General features: G+C 32.6%; 2 protein-coding genes across 2 annotated transcripts; one reads left to right on the top strand and one right to left on the bottom strand.

Annotated features, from left to right (window-relative positions):
* Positions 1-1,277: 1,277 nt before the first annotated feature.
* On the top strand, positions 1,278-2,710 carry LOC18586467 (DNA-directed RNA polymerases II, IV and V subunit 8B-like). The gene is made up of 4 exons (XM_007009872.3): positions 1,278-1,350; positions 1,730-1,887; positions 2,246-2,334; positions 2,572-2,710. Exons 1-4 carry the CDS (start codon positions 1,278-1,280, stop codon positions 2,708-2,710), a joined length of 459 nt encoding a protein of 152 aa, XP_007009934.3.
* An 8,202-nt stretch (positions 2,711-10,912) lies between these two features.
* LOC148760299 (uncharacterized) lies at positions 10,913-11,620 on the bottom strand. Its single transcript, XM_088802532.1, has one exon. It carries the CDS (start codon positions 11,618-11,620, stop codon positions 10,913-10,915), a length of 708 nt encoding a protein of 235 aa, XP_088658658.1.
* Positions 11,621-22,185: the final 10,565 nt, after the last annotated feature.

Below are 22,185 nucleotides of genomic sequence, written 5' to 3'. Positions count from 1 at the left end.
TCTATTAGACCAAAGTCAAAAGATTCATATATCAATTTCCAAACTTATCTCATCACAAGGGCAGCTCTGCCAATCAAAATATCATCAATTTAAGGTAAACAAAAACCATTTCAGACTTTTTTTTCCTTTCAGTTCCTTATCTAATCTTACCATTTTAGAATAGAGTTCAGGCTGAATTATTATTAATTTCTTCACAAATTTATCTCACTGTAAAAAATAAAAAAAAATTATATATATTCAATTTCTTATAAAAAAATTATTAACTTCATAATCGTGATGTCATTTTGAGTCTCTTATTTGTTCCTAAAAGACTCTCATGACATAAACAAATTCGGTTGAACAGGAGAAATCTATACATTTGTCCGAACTACCAGTCATTACAAAAGATATTGGCCTAATAAAAAAAAAAAAAACCAACAGAAGACCTCAGCAGCAGATGCAAGACGAACGTCCTTACTGCCGCATCAAAAAAATAGCAACACTCTGGTCCGTTAGAAAGCTCCCGTGACCACACAAGAACAAGAGAAACCCAAAAGGAAACTGCCCAACAAAGTTCTCCCAATAGGCCAACTCATTTCCAAGCAAAGAGCAATCAGGCCGTTGTTCCTTCCAAGATAGAAAACTCTTTTATTAATTTGAGCCCAAGCGCTACTAAATATATCCTTTCTCTCTCCTTTAGAACCTTCCATAAACCACCCTAAAACCCCACTGCTGATATCTGGTAAGCTCTCTCTCTGTCTTCCTCTTCTCGTCACCCTTTTGGTAGCCAAGAAAGGCCGGGAAAGTGACAACGTGTTATTCTTTTTCAACTACTTGAGAAATGAGCATTAATTTAGAAGTTCTTGAACTCTTATTTGAGGTTTTTCATCGTGGTTCTTGCTTTTTTCTTTGAAAACTTTTAAGTCCAAGAATCATGAAGAAAATACCTTTCTTAATCTTTTTGAACCCCTTTTTTGCTCAATTTTTTCATGAAGACAAATTAAAATACTTAAGTTTCTCTGCTTTTTATATAACTATATACGTAAACTTGCATTGATAATTGCTCGTGTAAGAAGCATGCATGAAAAAGACGTTCTTTTTTGTTTTTCTTTTCCTTTTCTATTTTCTTGAGTTTTCTGTCTTTTTCTAGAAGAACAACTACAATCCCTTAAAGGGTTTTTAGAGAAGTTTAGAAGGAAACGTAATGCAAATCTTTTGGGTGGTTTTTATTGTTTGTTAATTACTTTTGACAATCTTGCTTATATTCTTTTGTAAGAGTGCTTTTGCTGCAAATTAAGATGTCGAAGGCAGACCATGTAATTTTTCAGCAGGTTTTCGTGGTGCACAAGGCGGATCAGGAGATTAACGGAGGTAAAAACATGTCTTTTCTTTTCTTTTTTTATTATTTTGTCAAATATAGTGCTTTTGGAGTATATGCTTGATTCTTGTTGATAATGTTAAGAGATAGTTTAGGAAGGTATATCTTGTAATGGCATCAAAAGAAAAGGGCAGATTATAATATTACATTCTTGCAGGATTTTCATATTCTAATTATATTAGCTATTTAAAGTGTAATTATATTAGCATTATCTGTTGTTAAGTTGATTTATTTATAAAGTTTGTTATTTGGTAAAGTTTTTACCTTGACATTATTTGTCGTTTTAGACTTTTTGGTTTATTTCCAGTATCTCATGTAATATTTATTTGAATACTCTGTCATTCACATTAGTTTGCTTTTGATATGCTGCAGTTACTTCCATCGAAGCACGGAGCCAGCTTCATAAAATTCTCATGCAGCTAGATGTGGACACAGAGAGATATCCTATGAAAGTTGGTGATATATTCCTATTGTCATTAGCCTATACATTGTATTTGGATGGAGAAACTCAGACCGACTACAATTTCCCGGTAACTTGTTCCTTCTAAATAGTAGCTTCACATTCTGTAATGGCATTTTTTCTAAAGTGAAATTGATGCTTTCTAGTGATTGTTATGGTAGCTTCATTCATTTTTGTTCATCTTGGAGTTGACACGTAGTCATTGGTTCGGTTTCTTGTACTTTTTGGATTACCAACAGAATCTTCTTCACTCTGCCGGTTTTAATCTATTAGGTCTCATTTGTTAAATTTATGTTCCAGTCTGCTGAGAAAATTGAAAAGTATATGACAAAGACCTCCCTCCATGCATACACATAGATGAGAAGAACATACTATAATGAAGGAATGATAAGTCTAGTAAGGTTGCCTAACAAACTCTACTAATACAGGAGAAGAAAGAGACTCTCGCGGACAGCTATGAGTATGTCAGGCAAGGGAAGCTAAACAATGTCACAATGGAAAAAGAGAGCAGCACAATGTAAGTATACTAATTCCTACTTGCGACATTTGTTTTTGTGTTTTGCAAGTTCTACCTCCTATTGCTGTGAACTGTTATTTGCTAGCATTGTTACTCCATTATTTACAATGTATTGTAGTTTATTCTTTTAATGTTTTATTTGCTTTGGCCTTTGATGGCAATTTTTATCTCTTTGAGCTTCAGTAGTTTTAAACTTCTCATCTGACATCCAAATTTCATTTTGCTCCCCTTCTCCAGGGAGATTAATTTTTCATTTGGTGACCTCTTCATGCTGCTCAAAGGGGATCCCTCTCGTCTCTCTCATCTTGAGCATGAAAAGAAGCTGTTTCTCCTTATAAGCAAGCTACCTTATAAGAAGCCCATTTGGACTGTCTGAGATGTCTTTTGAACATTTAATACCATCTAAAAGCTTGGGATGAATGCTTTTCTTGCCAGAGAGTATGCTGTGTTTCTTCTTGAGTCTCTTGCAGACTTGACTTGAGAGACACTATAAGGTACCTAATGTCCATCATAACTTTGTTCCCCGAACTTTGTACTTTCTGATGTCTATAAATATATTGGATCAGTTTCACCTTTGAATCATTTTGTTTGAAGAAAGAAAAGGATTCGACTTCAACTCTGCTTCAATCCACTGAAGAGTCCCATTCATTTTCTCAACTGCTATATTCTCAAAATTCATTGGCAACCGGCAAGTAAATATGTGATATAGCCAAAAATGGATTTTCTAGAGGAAGTCATCAAGGATTAAAGAGCAGTTGGTCTTTGTGAGATTAAGATTCTTCTATCCTTGAGAAGGAAAAGAAATGCTTTCTTTTATTTTTTGCTGTGGCCAGAAGGGGAAAACAAAAGATGAAAACTGCAAATTTTGTGATGTTTAGAACTTGAGATTCTGTTTTCCCCAGCAAATACTATTGATGAATAGTAAAGGGAAACAAATTCCTTGGCCAGCAAATAGTATTTTGTGGTTTTATTTTTCCCTGGATCAACTCGAAATATCAAAACCTTCCTCATAGATCCAGATGAAGCCCAATACATATATGATATAACCATGCTGTAAAAGCTTGAAGTGAAGTGAATAATTATATTCGTGGATTTACTATTGAAAAAAATGTTGGGATATGTAACTTTTCTCCCCATTAAAGCATCATAATAAAAGAAGCATATTCCAAATACCAATGAACTCCCCAAAGTTTGCAACACGACATCCATATTATATAGATCCTCCAAAGGGAGAGGTAATTGAAGAACCGACGCCCAGCAGTTTCCATCTCTGCTTTGCAAAACTGCATTTGGCTAAGGCCGCATCCAAACCCCTTCTCGTCAACTCGAATTTAACTGCTACTTTCCCAATAAATAACAAAACCAAATAATTCAACCTTTGAATTATGAGGTTTGGTTTCCATCCCCTCTTTTGATTCATGGTAAATAGATGTGGTCTTGACGTTTAATGATGTTTTGTGTGTTCTAAGGGGTGTACAGGGTGCTTTAGATGAACCCATTTTTGTATATAGGGCTTTTTTGTTTGTTGATGCTTTGTTTTGATAACACTGTAAAACTTTTGTATTTGAGGATGAATTCATGTTCACCTGATTATCAATGAATTTTAACTTTTTTTTTTTAAAAAATTTGATAGATTTAATTTTCATATAATAATTTATAAAAATTGAGTCTTTATATTTTTTAAAATTGACAATGTTAATTTAATATATTAAAATTTTTTATTATATATATTAATATGACATTTAATTATGTCGACATGCCATTTTCTTATTGATTTGACATTAAATATGATATTATAACAATGATGATGTAATATTTCATGAATGATGTAATAATAGTAGCGATATGATATGACCAAGTATTAACATGGATTTTATAAATGTGGATATAGAATTATTTAGTATGAGTTAATGGTTTTAAATAGGATTTGAAAAGAAACAAATCAAAATTATGAATATGTTTCTAAGATTTAGGAAAAAGTGTTGTGAGATAAAGAAGAACTAAATTTCTATGCTGTATAAGTTAAAATAGTGAAAAAAAATGTTGTGAAATTGATAAAAAAATATCATGTCATCATTAACAAATCATATTCAGTATTACATAAGTTAAAAAATGTCATGTAAGTATAAATAATAATAAAATTTTAATACTATTAACAATTGGATCGACATTGTCAAATTTGAAAATTATAAAGATTCAAATTTTACAATTTATTGTACAAAAACTAAATCCACTACTTTACTAAAGTACACGAACTAATTGAACCGATTGGATGTGGAGTGAATTGGTTCATCAAGGACAAGAATTCTTCCCACTATGGCAGCTCCTAACCAAACGGTCTCCAGCAAAAATTGATATTTTAAATCCGAACTGTTTCCATTTCAATTGTTACATTCTACAATATGCTTTGTTTTTGTTGACTACAAGAGTGTAAATTCGAGAGAAGCTCAAAGAAATGATATTATTATTTATCCAGTCGTCTTTCCATATTTCAGAATTGTGACTAATACTAATAATAGTAATGTTTTTTTATTCGATTTTTGACGACCAGCTTGCATGAGATAATAAATACATAATTTTATAAACATTTATTTTTTGTGAATAGTTAGACATTAGAACAAACAATCGAACACTTTAACACTTGCTTATTAACAAGCCGCAACAATAATACACAATCAAAACAGAGGCCGTATGGCAACCACAAAAAATAGCCATAACAATAATACACCACTCTATATAGACTAGTTATGATTGCCTTCTTGGGTTGGCTGATGAGGTCTACAAATGTGTTCTTATCTTTCAGCTATTTTACCTTGAAAACTCACTCTCATTTTCATGTTATCGAACACTTGCATCCTATTTCACACTTTACCATTAAAGATCATTTCATTTCAATGTAGTCCAATTGACCAAATATTAACAAAAAAAAAAAAAAAAGCCATCTTCCACACCTTTAATAATCTCACCAAGGTAATCAAGGAATTCCAAACAACAAGTACCAAATTTAACATTTTCATCGACGAAAATTAAGTTCAACCATAGACAAAAGTTCAATCACTGATATTCCAATTTCGTCTATGATGATATTTAATCCATCAGAAATGCTATTCAAAATTCCATCGATGATACTGTCCAAACTAATCTCATAACAAGGATAGTCTTATCATCAATTTTTTTCCCTTTTCAGTCCATTATCTAATCTTATCATTTTTACAATTGAGACTGGATTGATATTAATTTCTTCACAAATTTGTCTTAATGTAAAAAAAAAAAACCCTTATATGCATTAGAAATTATTAAATAAAACTTGTCAAAATGATTAAGCAAGCAAATTAACTTAATATTTAAGAAAGAAAATTAACTTAATGTTTTGTCAGTTCAAAATTAAAATCAATTAGAATTAATAGCTACTTTGGATTATATAATCCCAAATTATAAACTTAGAAAAAAATTTCATAAGAGACACAAGCCATAAATAGGGACTGTCAGAAACATGGCCCAAGGCCCACTAAGAAGTCGATAAGCATGGCCTTTTAGGTTTAGCACAGCTATCTCATTTTTTGAAACTTTGCTCTCAATTCATCCTCTTAAAAGTTCTAGATAACTCATAAATACTCGGCATGGGTGAGGGTTCATGATACAATCAGTGACTGTTCTAGCTCAAGAGTGAAGGTAGAAGTACTAATCACTTTGAGCCCAAGCCCATACTTTTAATGCGGTACTGTACATAACCTTTCCTTTTTTTGATACCCGATATCTAAGCTACAGCCATCCTCGGTTGATATCGGGTAAGGTTTCTCTCCTATTGTCTCCCCGTTGGTCTTCAAGAAAGGCCGGGAGAGGGACAACGTGCTATTCAATTTAGAAGTTTTTTGAACTCTTATTTGAGGTTCTTCATCGTGGCTCTTGCTTTTTCTTATTAGAAAACTTTTAAGTCGAAGAATCATAAAGAAAATAACTTTCTTAATCTTTTTAAACCCTCTTTTTTTGGCTCTAGTTTTTTATAAACAAATTAAAATAGTTAAGTTTCTGCGTTTTCTACATAACTATAAACATAAACTTACATGGACAATTGATCGAGTAACAAGCTGTCATAACGTGCCGGGTCCGGAAACTCGATCGCTAGACATGGTTAACTTAGGGAGTCGCTACCAATCTTTTTTTTTATGTGTTATTGGCCACCTAATGAATTTGTTCTATTCAACGGGATCCTAAACTGATTTTAGGTCTGTCAAAAGAACGATAAACTAGTGTACGTATTTTTTGTTTAAAGTTGGGTTTGAGAGTACGATAAACATAAGATTAGCACCCCTATGACATCCGTTCTACGAATAGTACCATTTAATCATGTGTTATCCTAACCCATTGATTTGTTTTTATATTCCCTTAATTATTGTTTATTTGTCTTAAATTAAAATATTTTATTTGATTTTACGAGTTGAACGTGCATGTGATGCTATTATGTAATGCATGGCATAAGATCGAAATAATGCCAAACAAATACCTTTTATTGAAGATATATCTCAAATCCACCCATCATGCTGGTGGGATCCGGAGATATCCTTTCACCTAAGGAATTACCCGGAAGACTTGCCTTTGCAAGTTTAACGAGTAAATCCCATTATCGGGGTAGTCATTTGTGAAAAAAAAAATAGTATTTTTATGAATGTAAATCCTAATACAAGCAAAAACTTTTTATTAAAGATATTTCTCCGAACCCTCCCATCATACTGATAGGATCTAGAGGTATCTTTTCACCTAAGAAATTTACCGAAGAAACTTGCCTTCGCGAACTTCCTTGGACAGTCCCATCATCGGCCCTTATACTCGTATACAGAATATGTGTATATGTCATGACATTTAACAATGCAACAATGATACATGACGTACTCGTAGATTCAATGTTTGTTTCTTATTTACTACTTTTCCTTGAGCTAATTTATCATGAACAAATGTTTTACATTTATTTATTGTTTTTGTATAACCATTTCTATTTCGTCATATACTTTATTTATTTTAATATATGAAACTCTCCCAAAATCATATTTTAGACCACGTATATTTTTTTATTATCCGTAGTTATTATTATTTATGCTTATGTATTTTATCTATTTTTTATTATTATGATTAACAAATTTATTGTTATCATTAATTTCTTATTCCTTTATATATATATATATATATTGGTTAATTGGTGATTAAGTATATATAGTTTTTTATTTATTTAAAATTAGAAACATTAGAATTCTGAATTAAAACCCTCCCATCATACTGGTGGAGTCTTAATCGAAATCCCTAATCTAAAAAAAATCACTCAAAATTGCGACTTCTCGTGTTCTGAATGGATATCCCATCATTGATAACTTATATAATTTCCGGAACAATGGGTATTGTACATCTTTATTACTTTTAATTTTATATCTTATTATTTTTTTATTTTCATTTTCATTTTTTTTATTTTTATCATTACTTTCTTTAAGACGAGCTTAAAAATTTTCCTAACTATAAATATTGATCCCAATTATATATATATATATATATATATATATATTTACTATTATAATCATTACCATTTCTTTTTATTTTTTTGAATTCAAATGTTTATCTTTTCTTTTTTTTTTGTTTAATATTCCTACCCTAACACTAAATAATTCTCCTTAACATTTTACTTCATCTTACTTAGATTAATCATGTATTTGGGACAACATATTTCAGAATAAAACAACCTAACATCTTAACCCAAACAAATTCATAAATGGGTCAAAGAGAGGTTATACTTATCTTGGGCTAGAATCGGCCCAAGGCAACCAAGCTTGCTCCACAAGTCGTTGCTCCTCAGTCAAAGCGCACCGTTTGGTGCTTTGCTCAGCTGTTCTTCTGCTCTTCTCTTTCTCTTTCTTTTTTTTTCTTTTTCTTTCCTTTCCTTCTCTCTTTCTTTTTCTTTTTCCTTTCTTCCTTCTCTCTCTTCCTGATCTTCCTTTCTTCGCTTCTTTTTTTTCCCTTTTTCTTCTTCTCTCTTCCTCTTTCTTCCTCACCGGCATCTTCTCTCCCCTTTGACGACTCTTCCTTTCTCTTCCCCTCTTCTTCTTCTTCTTCTTCTCTATTCTCCTTTCTTTCTTAGATTTTCCTTTCTTTCCCTTAAACTTTCAGCCTTCTCCTACTCCCTCTCGAAACCCAAAAAACCTAATTCCCTTTTGGTTTTCTTTGGTATTTTGGTTTCGTTTTTTGTTGTGATTTTTTCCTTTAATTGCGGCTAGGCAGTCGACTGGTAGTTTAGGATTTTTGGTTCACTCTTTTTTTTTTTTTTTGATTTGGAAGATTTGTGCTTTTGTAGTTTGAATCTAGCTTTCTTTTGTTTCTGAAAGGTTGTTTTTTTTTTATTGTTTTCTTTAGTTTTTCCAAAATCCTCTCATTTTATTGTCTGTTTGAGACCCCTTTTTAAGAGCTAGATTGTCCAAAATTTTGGACAATCCAAAGGTAAATCATGCTCTTCTAAACATGATTTCACAAGGCTTTGGAATAAGAGGGGGGGTTGGTAGTCGGATGTGACCATTACTCCCAAAATTCGGCTGCCTCCCAGGTGCATTAAATGCTCTGTAATGATGAACTAGAGAGGGACGCTGAGCACACACTCAGTCGTTTCCTTGTTTTCTTTTCTTTTTTTTCCCTTTTTTTATTATTTAAATTTATTTCTTATTTTCTTTTTTTGTTATATTACATTATTGTTTATTTTTATTTCTGCTTGATTTTTGGATGGGTGTCTACAATTGCTCCTTTTTGTACATTCTTGAGAATCAAGAATAGTGCAAAGATGTAGACACCGTAATCGATTTAAGCAATTTGATCTAGGCTTGACCTATCTCAAAACAGGTTTGATTTAAAAAAAAATGAAATTCTTAAGCTTGACTTGGGTTAAAAAAAAAATGAAATTTCTAGACTTAATCTAAGTTCGACCTATCTCAAAATAGGTTCGATTTAAAAATTAAAATTTCTAGACTTGATCTAGGCTTGACCTATATCAGAATAGATTTGACTTAAAAATTAAAAATTTCTAAACTTAATCTAGACTCGACCTATCTCAAAACAGGTTCGATTTAAAAATTAAAATTTCTACACTTGATCTAGGCTTGACCTATCTCATAACAGGTTCGACTTAAAAATTGAAATTCCTAAACTTGATTTAGGCTCGACTTATCTCACAACAGGTTCAATTTAAAAACTAAAATTTCTAGACTAAATTTGGGCTCGACCTATCTTAAAATAGGTTCGATTTAATAATTGAAATTCCTAAACTTTATCTAGGCTCGATCTATCTCACAACAGGTTTGACTTAAAACTGAAATTTCTAGACTTAATTTAGGCTTGACCTATCTCAAAACAGGTTCGATTTAAAAATTGAAATTCTTAGACTTAATCTAGGCTCGACCTATCTCACAACAGGTTCGATTTAAAACTGAAATTTTTAGACTTAATCTAGGTTTGATCTATCTCAAAATAGGTTCGATTTAAAAATTGAAATTCTTAGACTTAATCTAGGCCTGACCTATCTCACAACAGGTTTGATTTAAAAACTCTAATGCAAACTTAATTGGATTAACATGAAAATGAAAGACACAAATCCTTCCATCAAAGTTTTACAACTTCAACACTTTAGGTTGAGTGAATTTCTACTTTTGAAGTTTGGGATATGAATTAATTTTGATTCTTGCTTTGAGAATAATCATGTGCATGACTAGGCATGTATGCATGATTGAAATGATAGAATGCTTTCATGCTTATGATTCATTAAGGTTCCTAGACCCTTCTCTTGCTTCATCCAATTTTCATTACAACTTTTAATCATTTTCATCTGTGCCTTTCTTCATTGGTTAACATTCTTAATTTTCTTTACGCACACCTTCCTTTGACACTTGACTGCCTCTTTTCTTTCCTTTTTTTTTTCATGTTGAGGCTCCTTTTTTTTTGTTTTGACCTCATCCTTAAGTCTTTCATTGAACAACGAATGTAATTTGTTGCTTAATGAGTTCATTTCCTTACCAGTCATCATTCATTTCCATGACAATCATTGTGTTGGATTATGTACTAGTGGAAAGCAAGATTTGAAATATAGAAGTGAAGGAGAATTTCATATATATAAAAGTGTAAAAAGAATCAAAGGAAGGGAAATTTACAAAACAATGATTAGATCATTCAAATAATGAACACTCAGACCATTCAGAGAAAACAATCTGATTTCCAACTTCAAGAATTGTCTTTGATTGATGCTTTGAGCAAATTTGTAGGTTGCAAACCTCATAACTTCCCCCTGTTTTGCAAAATTGTGGAGCTCCATTCATAGTGTGTTTGTACCTCAATCTTATATTCCATTTGAGCTGACATATTTAAATTTCATTCTAACTCTCTACCTTTTGGCCTTAAGTCGCCCTTTTCGGGTTTTCAAAATGAGCCACCTTTTTTGGGTACAAGTTGCCCTTTTCGGGTTTTCAACACGAACCTTTCTTTTTTTCATATTTTATTATTATTATTATTATTATTATAAGTTTTTTTTGTTGTTGTTTTTTTTAAGTATAGTACTTCTTTACCGTATCCACATCATTGGATTAGGCAAATCTTCCCCATCCATGTTAGCCAAAATTAAAGCTCCTTCTAAAAAAACTTTCTTTACCAGATATGGTGCTTCCCAATTTGACATCCATTTTCCCCGAAAATTCGTCTGATTAGGGAGTATTCTCTTGAGAACTAGCTCTCCTTCACGGAATTGCCTATGACTAACTTTTTTCTCATATGCCCGTATCATCCGTTGTTGATACATTTGACCATGACATAGGGCCGCGAGTCTCTTTTCTTCAATCCAATTTGGTTGCTCTTGACGAAAACGGACCCATTCAGCTTCTTCCAACTTTGTCTCCATTAACACTCTCAATGATGAAATTTCTATTTCAATAGATAGAACTGCTTCTGTACCATACATTAATGAGTATGGAGTTGCTCTTGTGGAGGTACGCACAAAAGTCCGATATACGTGCAAAGCGAAAGGGAGCTTCTCATGCCAATCTTTATAAACTTCAGTTATTTTTTCGACAATCTTTTTAATATTCTTATTAGTCGCCTCTACCACTCCATTCATTTTTGGACGATAAGTTGTTGAGCTATGGTACTTGATCTTGAATTTAGCATAAACTTCTCTTACCATTGCACCGTTCAAATTGCTTGCATTATCAGTAATGATCTTTTCTGAAAACCCATATTGACATATTATCTCCCTTTTGATGAACTTGCAAACCATGTTTTATGTCACATTAGCATAGGAAGTTGCTTCTACCCATTTCGTTAAATAATCAACGGCCACCAATATGAACTGATGTCCATTATAGGCCTTTGGAGTAATGAGCCTAATCACATTCATTCCCCATATTGCAAAAGGCCAAAGCGTTGTGAAGACGTGTAATAGGGATGGCAAAGCATGGATTTTATCAACATAGATTTGGCATTTATGGTACTTTTAAGCAAAATTTATACAATCTGCTTCCAATGTCAACCAATAGTATCCAACTTTTATAATTTATTGGGTAACATATGTCCATTGGCATGAACTCCACATGATCCCTCATGGACTTCTTCCATTATCTTATTAGCTTCGACTGCATCCACACATTTGAGGAGAATTTGGTCCCAGTTTCTTTTGTAGAGTATTTCCTCATTGAGGTAAAAACCCATTGTTAACCTTCTGAGAAATCTCTTGTCATTCTTTGTGGCATTTCAGGATACACCTGGTGCTTAATGTATTGCATGATATCATAGTACCATGGTTGCCATCAAGTTCTTCTTCAACATTCAAACAATGTGTAGAGACCTCCCGAATTCCTAAATCAAAAGGACGTGTCAGCCCTGTTATTTATTATAAACATTGTTGCTAGAGTGGCTAGAGCATCGGCAATCTGGTTCTTTTCTCAAGGCAAATGATTGAAGCTAATTTTCTTGAATTGTTTACTTCATTCTACAACTAGCTTTTGATATGGAACCAGTTTAGAATCTCTAGTTTCTCATTCACCTCTCATTTGACATATCACTAAAGTTAAATCTCCGTAAACCTCTTATGTCGACCTTAATGTCGATTGTTGCTTGTAAACCCATCACCAATGCCTCATACTCTGCCATATTATTAGTACAGTTGAAATTCAATCTTGCCGTGGCTGAATAATACTTTTCATCTGGAGAAATCAACACTACTCCAATTCTGTGTCTCAAAGCATTGGGTGCCCCATCAAAATACATCTTCCAAAAATTAAGTTTATTGGGACCCCCTTTTTTTATGTGCAAAATGGCCATCAGATCTTCGTTTGGAAAATCAAAACTTACAAGTTCATAATCCTCAATAACTCGATTTGCAAGAAAATCGACGATGATGCTCCCATTGATTGATTTTTGGGACATATACAGAATATCATATTCAAACAGTAGAACTTGCCAGTGTGCTATTCTTCCAAACAAGAAAGGTTTTTCAAAAATATACTTGATGGGATCCAATTTTGCCACCAACCACGTTGTATGATACAACATATATTGTCGGAGCCTCTAGGTGATTCACGCTAGCGCACAACACATCTTTTCGAGCACAAAGTATTTAGACTCATACTTTGTGAATTTCTTATTCAAGTAGTATATGGCATGTTTTTTATTTCTTATCTCATCATGTTGGCCCAGTACACATCCCATGGAATTCTTGTTTATGGTCAAATACAAAATAAGAGGTTTTTCAGCCATTGGTGATACCAACACTAGTGAATTTGTAACATACTCTTTGATTTTATCAAAAGCTATTTAACATTTTTCATTCCATTCTCCTGGGTCTCGCTTCCAAAACAGTTTGAAAATTGGATCGCACTTGAAGGTGAGTTGGGATATAAATCGAGCAATGTAATTCAACCTCCTTAAAAATTCTCTAACTTCTTTTTACGTTTTAGGTGATGGCAACTCTTGGATAGCTCGTATTTTATCTGGGTCCACTTCGATTTCTTTTTCACTTACTACAAACCCCAACAATTTCCCAAAAGTAACAAGAAAAGTACATTTTACAAGATTCAACTTGAGCTGAAACTTCCGTAATCTCTCAAACAACTTCTTGAGATTAACAGTATAATCCCTTTCCATGATAATCAAAGGTTAATTAGCTAACAGATAATAAATTTTTCTTAATTTGAGGTATAACAAGAACATTATTTAAATGTAGATTTTTTTTTGTAACTTTAGGTGATACAGATCCTATATGAGTAATGTTTAACATTTGTCCATTACCTACCATAATTTTGTTAGGCCCATGATATGAATTGAAATTATTTAGCTTACTAATGTCAAAAGTTATATGAGATGAGGCTTCAGTGTCTAGGTGTCAGGATTCATCTTGAATATTTGAGATAATGATGGCCGTTAAAACTTGTGAGGGAATTTCAAGTCGATAAAGTTGATTGAAGCGTTGCCAGCAATTAAGAGCAATATGCCTTGGTTTGTTGCAAATTTAACAGCAGGCTTGAGTATCTTGATCTTGCTTGGTAGAGAGATTTGCTATAGATGTTAAGGGTTTTGCACCTAGAATGCCATCCTTAACATGTGAATGAGTAGATTGGGAAAACCTTTACCTTGAGATGAGAAACTAATCTATGGTTGTTGAGATCTGTTGTTGAAGGTCCTTCTACTAGATTGATGTGAAAAATGTTGGCTAACAAAAGCCATATTTTGATTTAAAGAACCATAACTATCAGGAGAGTTAACAGACTTCATTGTCTCATATCCTTGAAATAGGGAAATAATTTCATGAAATAATGGTATTGGAGGTTTCATCATAGTTGTTACAAATGACTCATATCCATGACCAAGACCCCTGAGCAATTGAAACACTTTAGTTCAATCAATTACTAGGTTTCCAATAGCTACCAAGTCATCACAGGTTGCTTTGAACTTTTTGATGTAGTTAGGAATGGAGACATTATCGTTTCTATGACTTTGTAGAGTTTGTAAAAGATAAAACTCCCTTTTTTGTGATTCTTGGGCAAAGGCATCCACTAAGGCATTCCACACATCTAGCAATGTTTCTAATCCAACAACTAGCACAAGCACTTCTTCAAATAATGCACTTATTATCCAGCCTCACAAGAGAGAATTTGATTTTTTCCTAAACATATATTCTAGACTAGTTTGGTCATGCATGGTACATTTACCATCAAGAAAACCAAGCATATATTGGCTTTCAACTAATCCTATGACTTGAGTCTTCCATAAAAGAAAGTTTGTTTGGTTGAGATGGATATAAACAAAATTCCCCACATTCAACTATGAAGGATAAGTATATTTAATAGATGAAGCCGTTGAGGGAATAGAGAGAGCAAACAAATTTATAAAGCAGTAGAAAAAAAATAGAAATTTGATGATAGTAAAAAAATAGTATGCTTCATAAGAGAAAAAAAAATCAGAAGTTGTGAAGTTATTAGAAGTCCAGAAAAAATAGTAAAAGAGATATGATAGAGTGTAATAGTAACAACAATAAGTAAAAGAAAAAAATAGAAGTGCAATGATAGTAAAATTTCCTAAGAAAAAAAGGTTGAGATTGAGTAAAAGTAAAATTTAGAAGACATTTATTAGTAGTAGAATGATAGAATTATAGAATAAGAAAAGAACAATTAGAATAAGTTTAGAATAATAAAATGATAAGAAAAAAAAGATAGGAAAAGAAGGTAAAAGAAACAAAAATTGCAGCTCACGTAAGGTAGGAAGTGAACAAGATAGAAGAAAAAGAAATTAAAAGTGAATAAGGCAGAAGAAATTAGAAGTGCACAAGGCAGAGGAAAAAGAAATCGGAATTCATCCTAAAAACTGCTTTGATATCATGAAGAAATTTAAAAACAGGAAGGAAGAGGGAGAGAGAAGTTGAGAGAGTTGGAAGGTAAAGGGAAGAGAAAACAAGTATAAGGATTTTTTGTATTTTTCTGCTTAAGAACTTAGTTGATTCTCCTTTTTTATAATTGACGGAAGAGAGGTTCGAACCCTACTCTTTAGGCAGAAGGATAATGCACCAATCAATAAATCAAATGCTCGCGTGCAGGTTACAAACTATATTATACAAGGAAACTTTGACCAACAATAGGGAGAGATTACAAGGTTTATACACAAAATTGGTGCAACATCTCTGTATAGAAATATTGCAACACATGCTGCTATTCCTACTGCTGATCTGTTGTCGTATCTCCTGCTGATTTGCTGTTGGTTTGTGAGTAATCTATTTCTGTTTTGTGAGAGATTTATTGCTGATCTGTGGGAGATGATGGGGTTCTACAGGAACATCTTACACTATATATTTCGGTAACTTGTTCCTTTTATATAGAAGCTTCACATTCTCTGATGACATTTTTTCTGTCTAGTTCGAGAATATTCTTATTTAAAGTGAGATTGATGCTTTTTAGTGATTGTTATGATAGCTTCATTCCTTTTGTTGAGTTTGGAGTCGACACATAGCCATTCATTGTGTTTCTAATACTTTTTAGTTTCTAACAAAAATCTTCTTCACTTTTGCAGTTCTTAACCTAATAGTTCTCATTTGATAAATTTAAGCTCCAATTTGTTAAGAAAATGTAAAAGTATAGACAAAGACCTATCACACATATGCATAAAAAGAACATACTATAATGAAAGGATGATTAGTCCACTATGTTGCCTAACAAACTCTAACCCATACTGGAGAAAGAAAATCTCACAACCAGCTATGAGTGTGCTATGCGTGGGAGGCTATTCAAGATTAGAAGGGAAGAACAGTTGGACCCAATTGAAAGAGCAGTAGTCGTTAAAAAGTAAGTATACGAACTCCTACTTGGGGCATTAGTTTTTGTGTTTTGCAAGTTCTATCTCCTATTGCTGTGAACTTATATTTGCTAGCATTGTTACTCCATTATTTACAATGTAATATAGTTGATTCTTTTAATGTTTTATTCGCTTTGGCCTTCGTGGGAAATTTTTTTCTCTTTGGAGCTTCAGTAGCTTTAAAGTTTTCTCATCTGACATTCAAATTTCATTTTACTTTCCTTCTCCAGCCAGATACTTGCTTTCTTTCGTGGTGTCTTCATGATGTCGCTTGGAGGGAATATCAATCATATCGATCATCTTGTGTTTGGACAGAATCTGTTTCCCCTTTTCAGGAGGATGTGAAGCCCTTTTATACTGTCTGAGATGCCATCTAAAAGCTTGGGATGTATGATTTTCTTGCCAGAGATTATGCTCTGTATCTTCTTGAGTCTCTTGCAGACTTGACTTGAGCTGCATTCTAAAGTACCTAATGTCTATCAATCATAACTTTTTGCCCTGAACTTTATACTTTCTCATGTTTATGAAAACTTTTTGGCACCGCAGGGTGAAATGGAAGTATCAATGCCATTGCAACTCTTCACAAGTTTTATGGAGACATCTTTTGGTTCTCTTTGTTTACTCTCGTGTATTGAATGAGTTTAACACTTCCAGTCATTTTGTTTGAAGAAAGAAAGGGATTTGACTTCGACTCTGCTTCAATCCACTGAAGGGTCCCATATATTTGGCAACTGACAAGTATGTGATATGGCAAAAAATGGGTTTTCTAGTGGAATTCATCAGGGATTAAAGGCAGTTGGTCTTCGAGCGATTTAGATTACCCTATCCTAGGAAAGGAAAAGAAATGCTTTCTTCAATTCTTTGCTTCAGCCAGCAAAACAGCCAGACGAAGCCCATTATAACCTTGCTGTAAAAAGCTAGAAATTAAGGTCCAGGCTTGGCTAAGAGTCCGGGCAGCCTGTTTAAGAGATGCCCAAGAAAGCTAAAATTCTAGCACATCAGAAAGCCCATATATCCAAAGTTTTAGCCAACGAATTGTCTTTTTTTTAAGGGCAAAGAAAGATACTTAGGATTTACCAGCCTGAGTTCAAAATGGCACTTCTCACCTTTACATTTTTTCCCCATTAAAATAATCCATGACAAGATCTAACAAGCGCCTATGAACCCACTATCAAGCCTTCCATTTTTTTTTTTAGTTTTCACTGATATTCGCCATTTAATGAAACTGCGGCTGGTTAGCAAATCCAAGTTTTAGATTTCGCCAACCACGATGAGAAAGATTATAATTCAATTTGCTATAATCCAACAAGCACAGTGCATTCACCAAAAAAGAAATACTACGGACCAGCAAACGAAACATTTTAGTATAGAATGAGGTTTTTTGCCACATTTTTCGTAGATGGACGGAGACTCTCTCTCTCTCTCTCTCTATATATATATATATATATATATATATATATATTAGTGGACTGCGGATATTGTCCTCAATTGAAAAATACAGTTAAATGCAAGAAGTTTTTTTTTTTTTATCACATTGCTATAGGTCTATTCTAGTTTGTACTAGTTTATCCATAACCAAGCATTGTGTATTTGGCTTTGATTTTATAAACTGTACTTGATTATCTCTGTTTTTGAAGATTTCATTTCGCACCATAATGTCGAATTAACTCATACTATCTAGTGTTTTCTTATGCCAAGATGATGATGAACACCCAATGTTTTTGATTCTAAGAGGTGGGAGAAAGATGACATTTACTTCATGATCAAAATGAGAGTAAAGTTTTGGACCAATGCAATTGAGAAAGAGAATGTTATTGAGGAAATAAGGTGGTGGACGATGCCTTGGAGTTTGAGTAGGTCCCTTGATAAGATTAATATGAGGAGAGGGATTGTTTGGATTTCCCTCAAATAAGGATGAATTGAAATTCAATGTTGATGCCTCTATTAGAGGTAAGTCCGACCCGATGAGATGTGAGGGTGTGTTTAGAAATTGTAATAGTAATGTAATGAGTCAATTTTTTGGTCCATTGGGTGTTCAAGAGTCTAACTATGCTGACTACTACAATTGTTTTACAATTTTATGATGCTTTTCCATAGAAAGGTACGAAATTTTTGGTTCTGGAGTTAGATTTTTGTGTTGCACTCTCATGAGTTTTAAAATTAGATCCATGGGTATTGTGAAAGGCCTTTGCAAATATTGACAAGTTACAGAAACTGATTGGTGAAGTCAAATATAAGCAGGTTGACAAGAAAGCTAATCACTTTATGGATACATTTGTAATAATGAACGTTGATCAATATGACATTTTTAGTGTTGCCTGTTGGTAATTGAACATATGTTGCGGCAAGTTCTTTGTGGGTATTCTGTGGCATCGTATGAAGGTTTCACTGTTTACTAGTGCATGTGCTATGAACGTTATGTAACCTTCCTTATCTTTTCTCAAGGCGTTTGTATGTTTTATTTTCAATTCATCGTCTTGAACTATGATGTTGTATAAGCCTTCTTATCAATAAAAGTAATTATATGAAAAAAAAAAAACAAAAAACAAAAAAAAACCAGTGTAATCTATGCATTTTTTGATCAAGTAGAAAGGAAGAATTTACATACCTAACTACCCACCCAAATGAGATTTACAAGTCTAAGCAGAGGTTGATGCTAACCAATTGAAAACTTGCCTATTCACTCCATCTTAGCTTAGAAATTGAGAATTTTTTGAGGGTAAAGTTATAGAATGAAAATATGCCCCAATTAACGTAGTGCTCAACATCAAGAAAACCATGTTAGGAAGCATAAAATGATGTAATTTCGAAAAAGAAATTGCAATCCCTAGTTAAAAAAGTCAAGTGCACATCCATTTATCAATTGCTGAAGCTATTGGTAAATGTGTTGCCCCTCCCATTCCATGCCTTACTATTGACTTGGCATTTACTTCTCTCAACTCCGTACGGATGTGCATAACTACAATAATTTAATTTCTCTTTGTTGCTAAGAAAGAAACTTGATCCAAAGTATTAAAGTAGTGATTATTTAGAATCTAAGTGTAATTATTAAGTATTAATAAGCCAAAACAGCCCATAGGGTTTAGGCTAAACAACCTTAACAAAAACAAACCACTCTTAACTACCTCGGAAAAGGTTAGTGAAATTATCTAATTGAGTTAGTACTTCAAAACTATTATCATGTTCATAAGTTCTTTAATTAGTCTTTGGCTTTAAAGTTAAATCCATCTTTCAATTAGTCATAAATGACAAAACAACTTCATATCGTTCGACTGTTGACATCATTATGAATCACGATTAACAAAATATTGATTGACAGATCAATCAGTGATCCTTATTGAATCAAATTATAATAGATAAATAATCAAACAGTCACGTGAACTGTCGTGAATTTTGTTGTTAAACTGAATTAAAATTTGAATGATTGATGTCGAAAAGAAACATCTTTAAACAAAATTACGTGTAAGTCACTAAGATTCATAGTCACTGTTGCTATTAACAATGATAAGTTACGTATTGTTAAATGAAAATTACATCATTAAGGAAAATTTAGGGACCCATGTGAACTTCCAAAAATTTTCAAACTGATCCCATTATTTTAATCCAAGTTTGGAACCAGTCCTCATTGGAGTACTGGGGTTTTATGACACACTAAAATATGTGTTGAAACCAAGACAATAGTTAGCCTGTTTATTCTGACTAGGTTTGAGATATCTTCCATTCCTAATTGGCCTTCCTTTCAAGATTAATTAAGAAAATAATACAAAAATGGACGAAGAGTGGGAATTCAAATGAAGAAAAATGTAATGGAAACAACATCAAATCACTTGAATCCTGATTCCAAGAATTGAAAAATGCAGCTTAGACTTGAACTTAACATGAACTACAGTAACTCAACTGCATGCATGCTTCGAAAGTGAAACGAGCTAGCAAGCTTTACAAGTTAGATTAACATGAATATTTGAAACATATTCTAGCTAGGAGAAGCAATTCCTTTTGCCAACCTTGGATCTAACTCTCCTTTCCCATTTTCTTGGAAACCAAAACCTAGGTCAATTGTTAGACAGTCCAAGCATCTTCTATTAGCAAGCAAATCAAACTTGAGCGAAAGCAAAGCATGAAATCTTAGTAGTTATTTCTCACTTTGTTTAGGAGAGTCTATGGCTTCCAAATTGTTTACCAATCCAAGGAGTGCCAGGGTGGGAATTTGACAAATTGTACAAGCTTAAAAAAAAAATATTGCATCTAAAATATCTCTGAACCAAAAATTATAAGCAACATGTTATTTCAAATTTTACAAATTTGGTAACTTGTTTGCTCTTTTCAGAATTTTTTTACCGTCTCTTATGTGCATTATCTATTTTATACTTAATGAATTTTGACTTGATTGAGTAAAAAAAATTTTAAAATCAAAAAATTATCTTATACATCGGTGAATTTCAGCTCCACTAACAAAATTTTCAAGATACATTTATCAAAATTAATAAATAATTAACTATTAAATGAACATATAATAATCATCTAATTTTACTTTGTGGACTTTAAAAATTCCACAACTAATATACAAAATAATAATGTTTAATTAATTAATTAATTAAGCTTACTTAATCACAGAGCTGCTAAACACAGCCCACGGTTTTGAAACAAAACCAGACTACTAGGAACATGCCTATCTAACAAGAAATGGTATTTAATTAAGAGGAGCATTAAACTAAGACCTGGCTTAATTAATTAATTAACCCAAGGTCAGGTCAGCTATGGGTGCTTTGTTAAGTTAATAACCCAACATATAGTCGACGAGCTTCCAGAAATTAATCAACTGATTATTATTCAGGTCATTAGCAACAAATTAATATTAATCCCGCCACGTTGGGTCAGATTTATAGCCGACCACGACTCCATGATCGCGTGAATTAATTAATCATAGCCATCCACGGGAGCCATGTGCTTTGATCATTCAATCTTAATCACCATTTTATTTTAGATGCTTTATTTTGACAAGACTAAATATGAAAAACAGAAGAAACAAAAGAAGAAGAAGACATGCATAACTGGTCTTTAATCATTCAATTGATTTCCATGATTAGGATAAATATATTTTAATTAAGAACATTTCATAATCATGCTATGGTATTATTCGTAATCTTAAAACTTTTTATCTTTTTTTGCAAGAGATCAATCTTACATGATTTAGAAATGATTCGAATATTTGTTTTTTTCGATTAAATGAATTTATTTAATCATTTATCAAAAAAGGGATACAAAGTCAAATTTATATTAAAACTAAACAGATAAAAAATAAGTTTACCAACATTTCAATAAAGGACTATTTGATCTAATGAAACATAACAACAGGTATTTTTTTCTTTAACGAAGATAAATTTACAAATAAAAAAATCAATGAAAAAAAGGATGTAAGACATGAGATTTGAAGTTATTTGGATTTGAACTTGGGTTCATCGGGAAGGGAAGAGAGAGATCTCGAAGTATCTTAAACTTGTCTGTTTCCTTAAATGATATGATAAATCTCTTGATTTAATTAGATACCCTCATTCAATGCCCGCCACCCTTATTAATCATGATCATTGATTAAATATCTTTAAATATGTGAATCAAAGTCTAAATGGTTAAATGACATCATGGAAGTATTGAGTCACATAGATGCATTAAATGTTCCTGCAGACACATTGTAGAATGGCTATGAATAATGTGTACGACGGAAACAAATAGTCGTAAATACAATTTTAATTTGCTGATGGGGATTGAAAGCTTATATATCAGGGAAAGAAATGAATGTCATCAATATAACTAGTTTACTGTATAGGCCATGTGATAAAGCAATTTATTTCACAAGGCTCTCATATAATTTAGGGTTATGTTTCCAGTACGTACACCAAAGCTAACTTTTTCTTTTCTTCTTTTCTCATAAAGAGAAATTCTTACAAGTAAAGCCTAGGTTTTTAATTTGCATTGTTAATGTTCTTACTGTATAGTGATATGGCT

This window comes from Theobroma cacao, chromosome 10 (genome assembly GCF_053813885.1).
Source record: "Theobroma cacao isolate CCN51 chromosome 10, ASM5381388v1, whole genome shotgun sequence".
NCBI lineage: Eukaryota > Viridiplantae > Streptophyta > Magnoliopsida > Malvales > Malvaceae > Theobroma > Theobroma cacao.
The sequence above is the reverse complement of the archived record's forward strand: the minus strand, read 5'-3'. Positions and strand labels throughout refer to the sequence as shown.

Bases quoted from the DNA above. Each gene is read 5' to 3' on its own strand.
- LOC148760299 (XM_088802532.1), bottom strand. From the start codon at position 11,620: ATGGTTTGCAAGTTCATCAAAAGGGAGATAATATGTCAATATGGGTTT.
- LOC18586467 (XM_007009872.3), top strand. From the start codon at position 1,278: ATGTCGAAGGCAGACCATGTAATTTTTCAGCAGGTTTTCGTGGTGCAC. The intron at 1,888-2,245 runs GTAACTTGTTCC...CTACTAATACAG, and splicing joins AGACCGACTACAATTTCCCG to GAGAAGAAAGAGACTCTCGC. The intron at 2,335-2,571 runs GTAAGTATACTA...CCCCTTCTCCAG, and splicing joins GAAAAAGAGAGCAGCACAAT to GGAGATTAATTTTTCATTTG.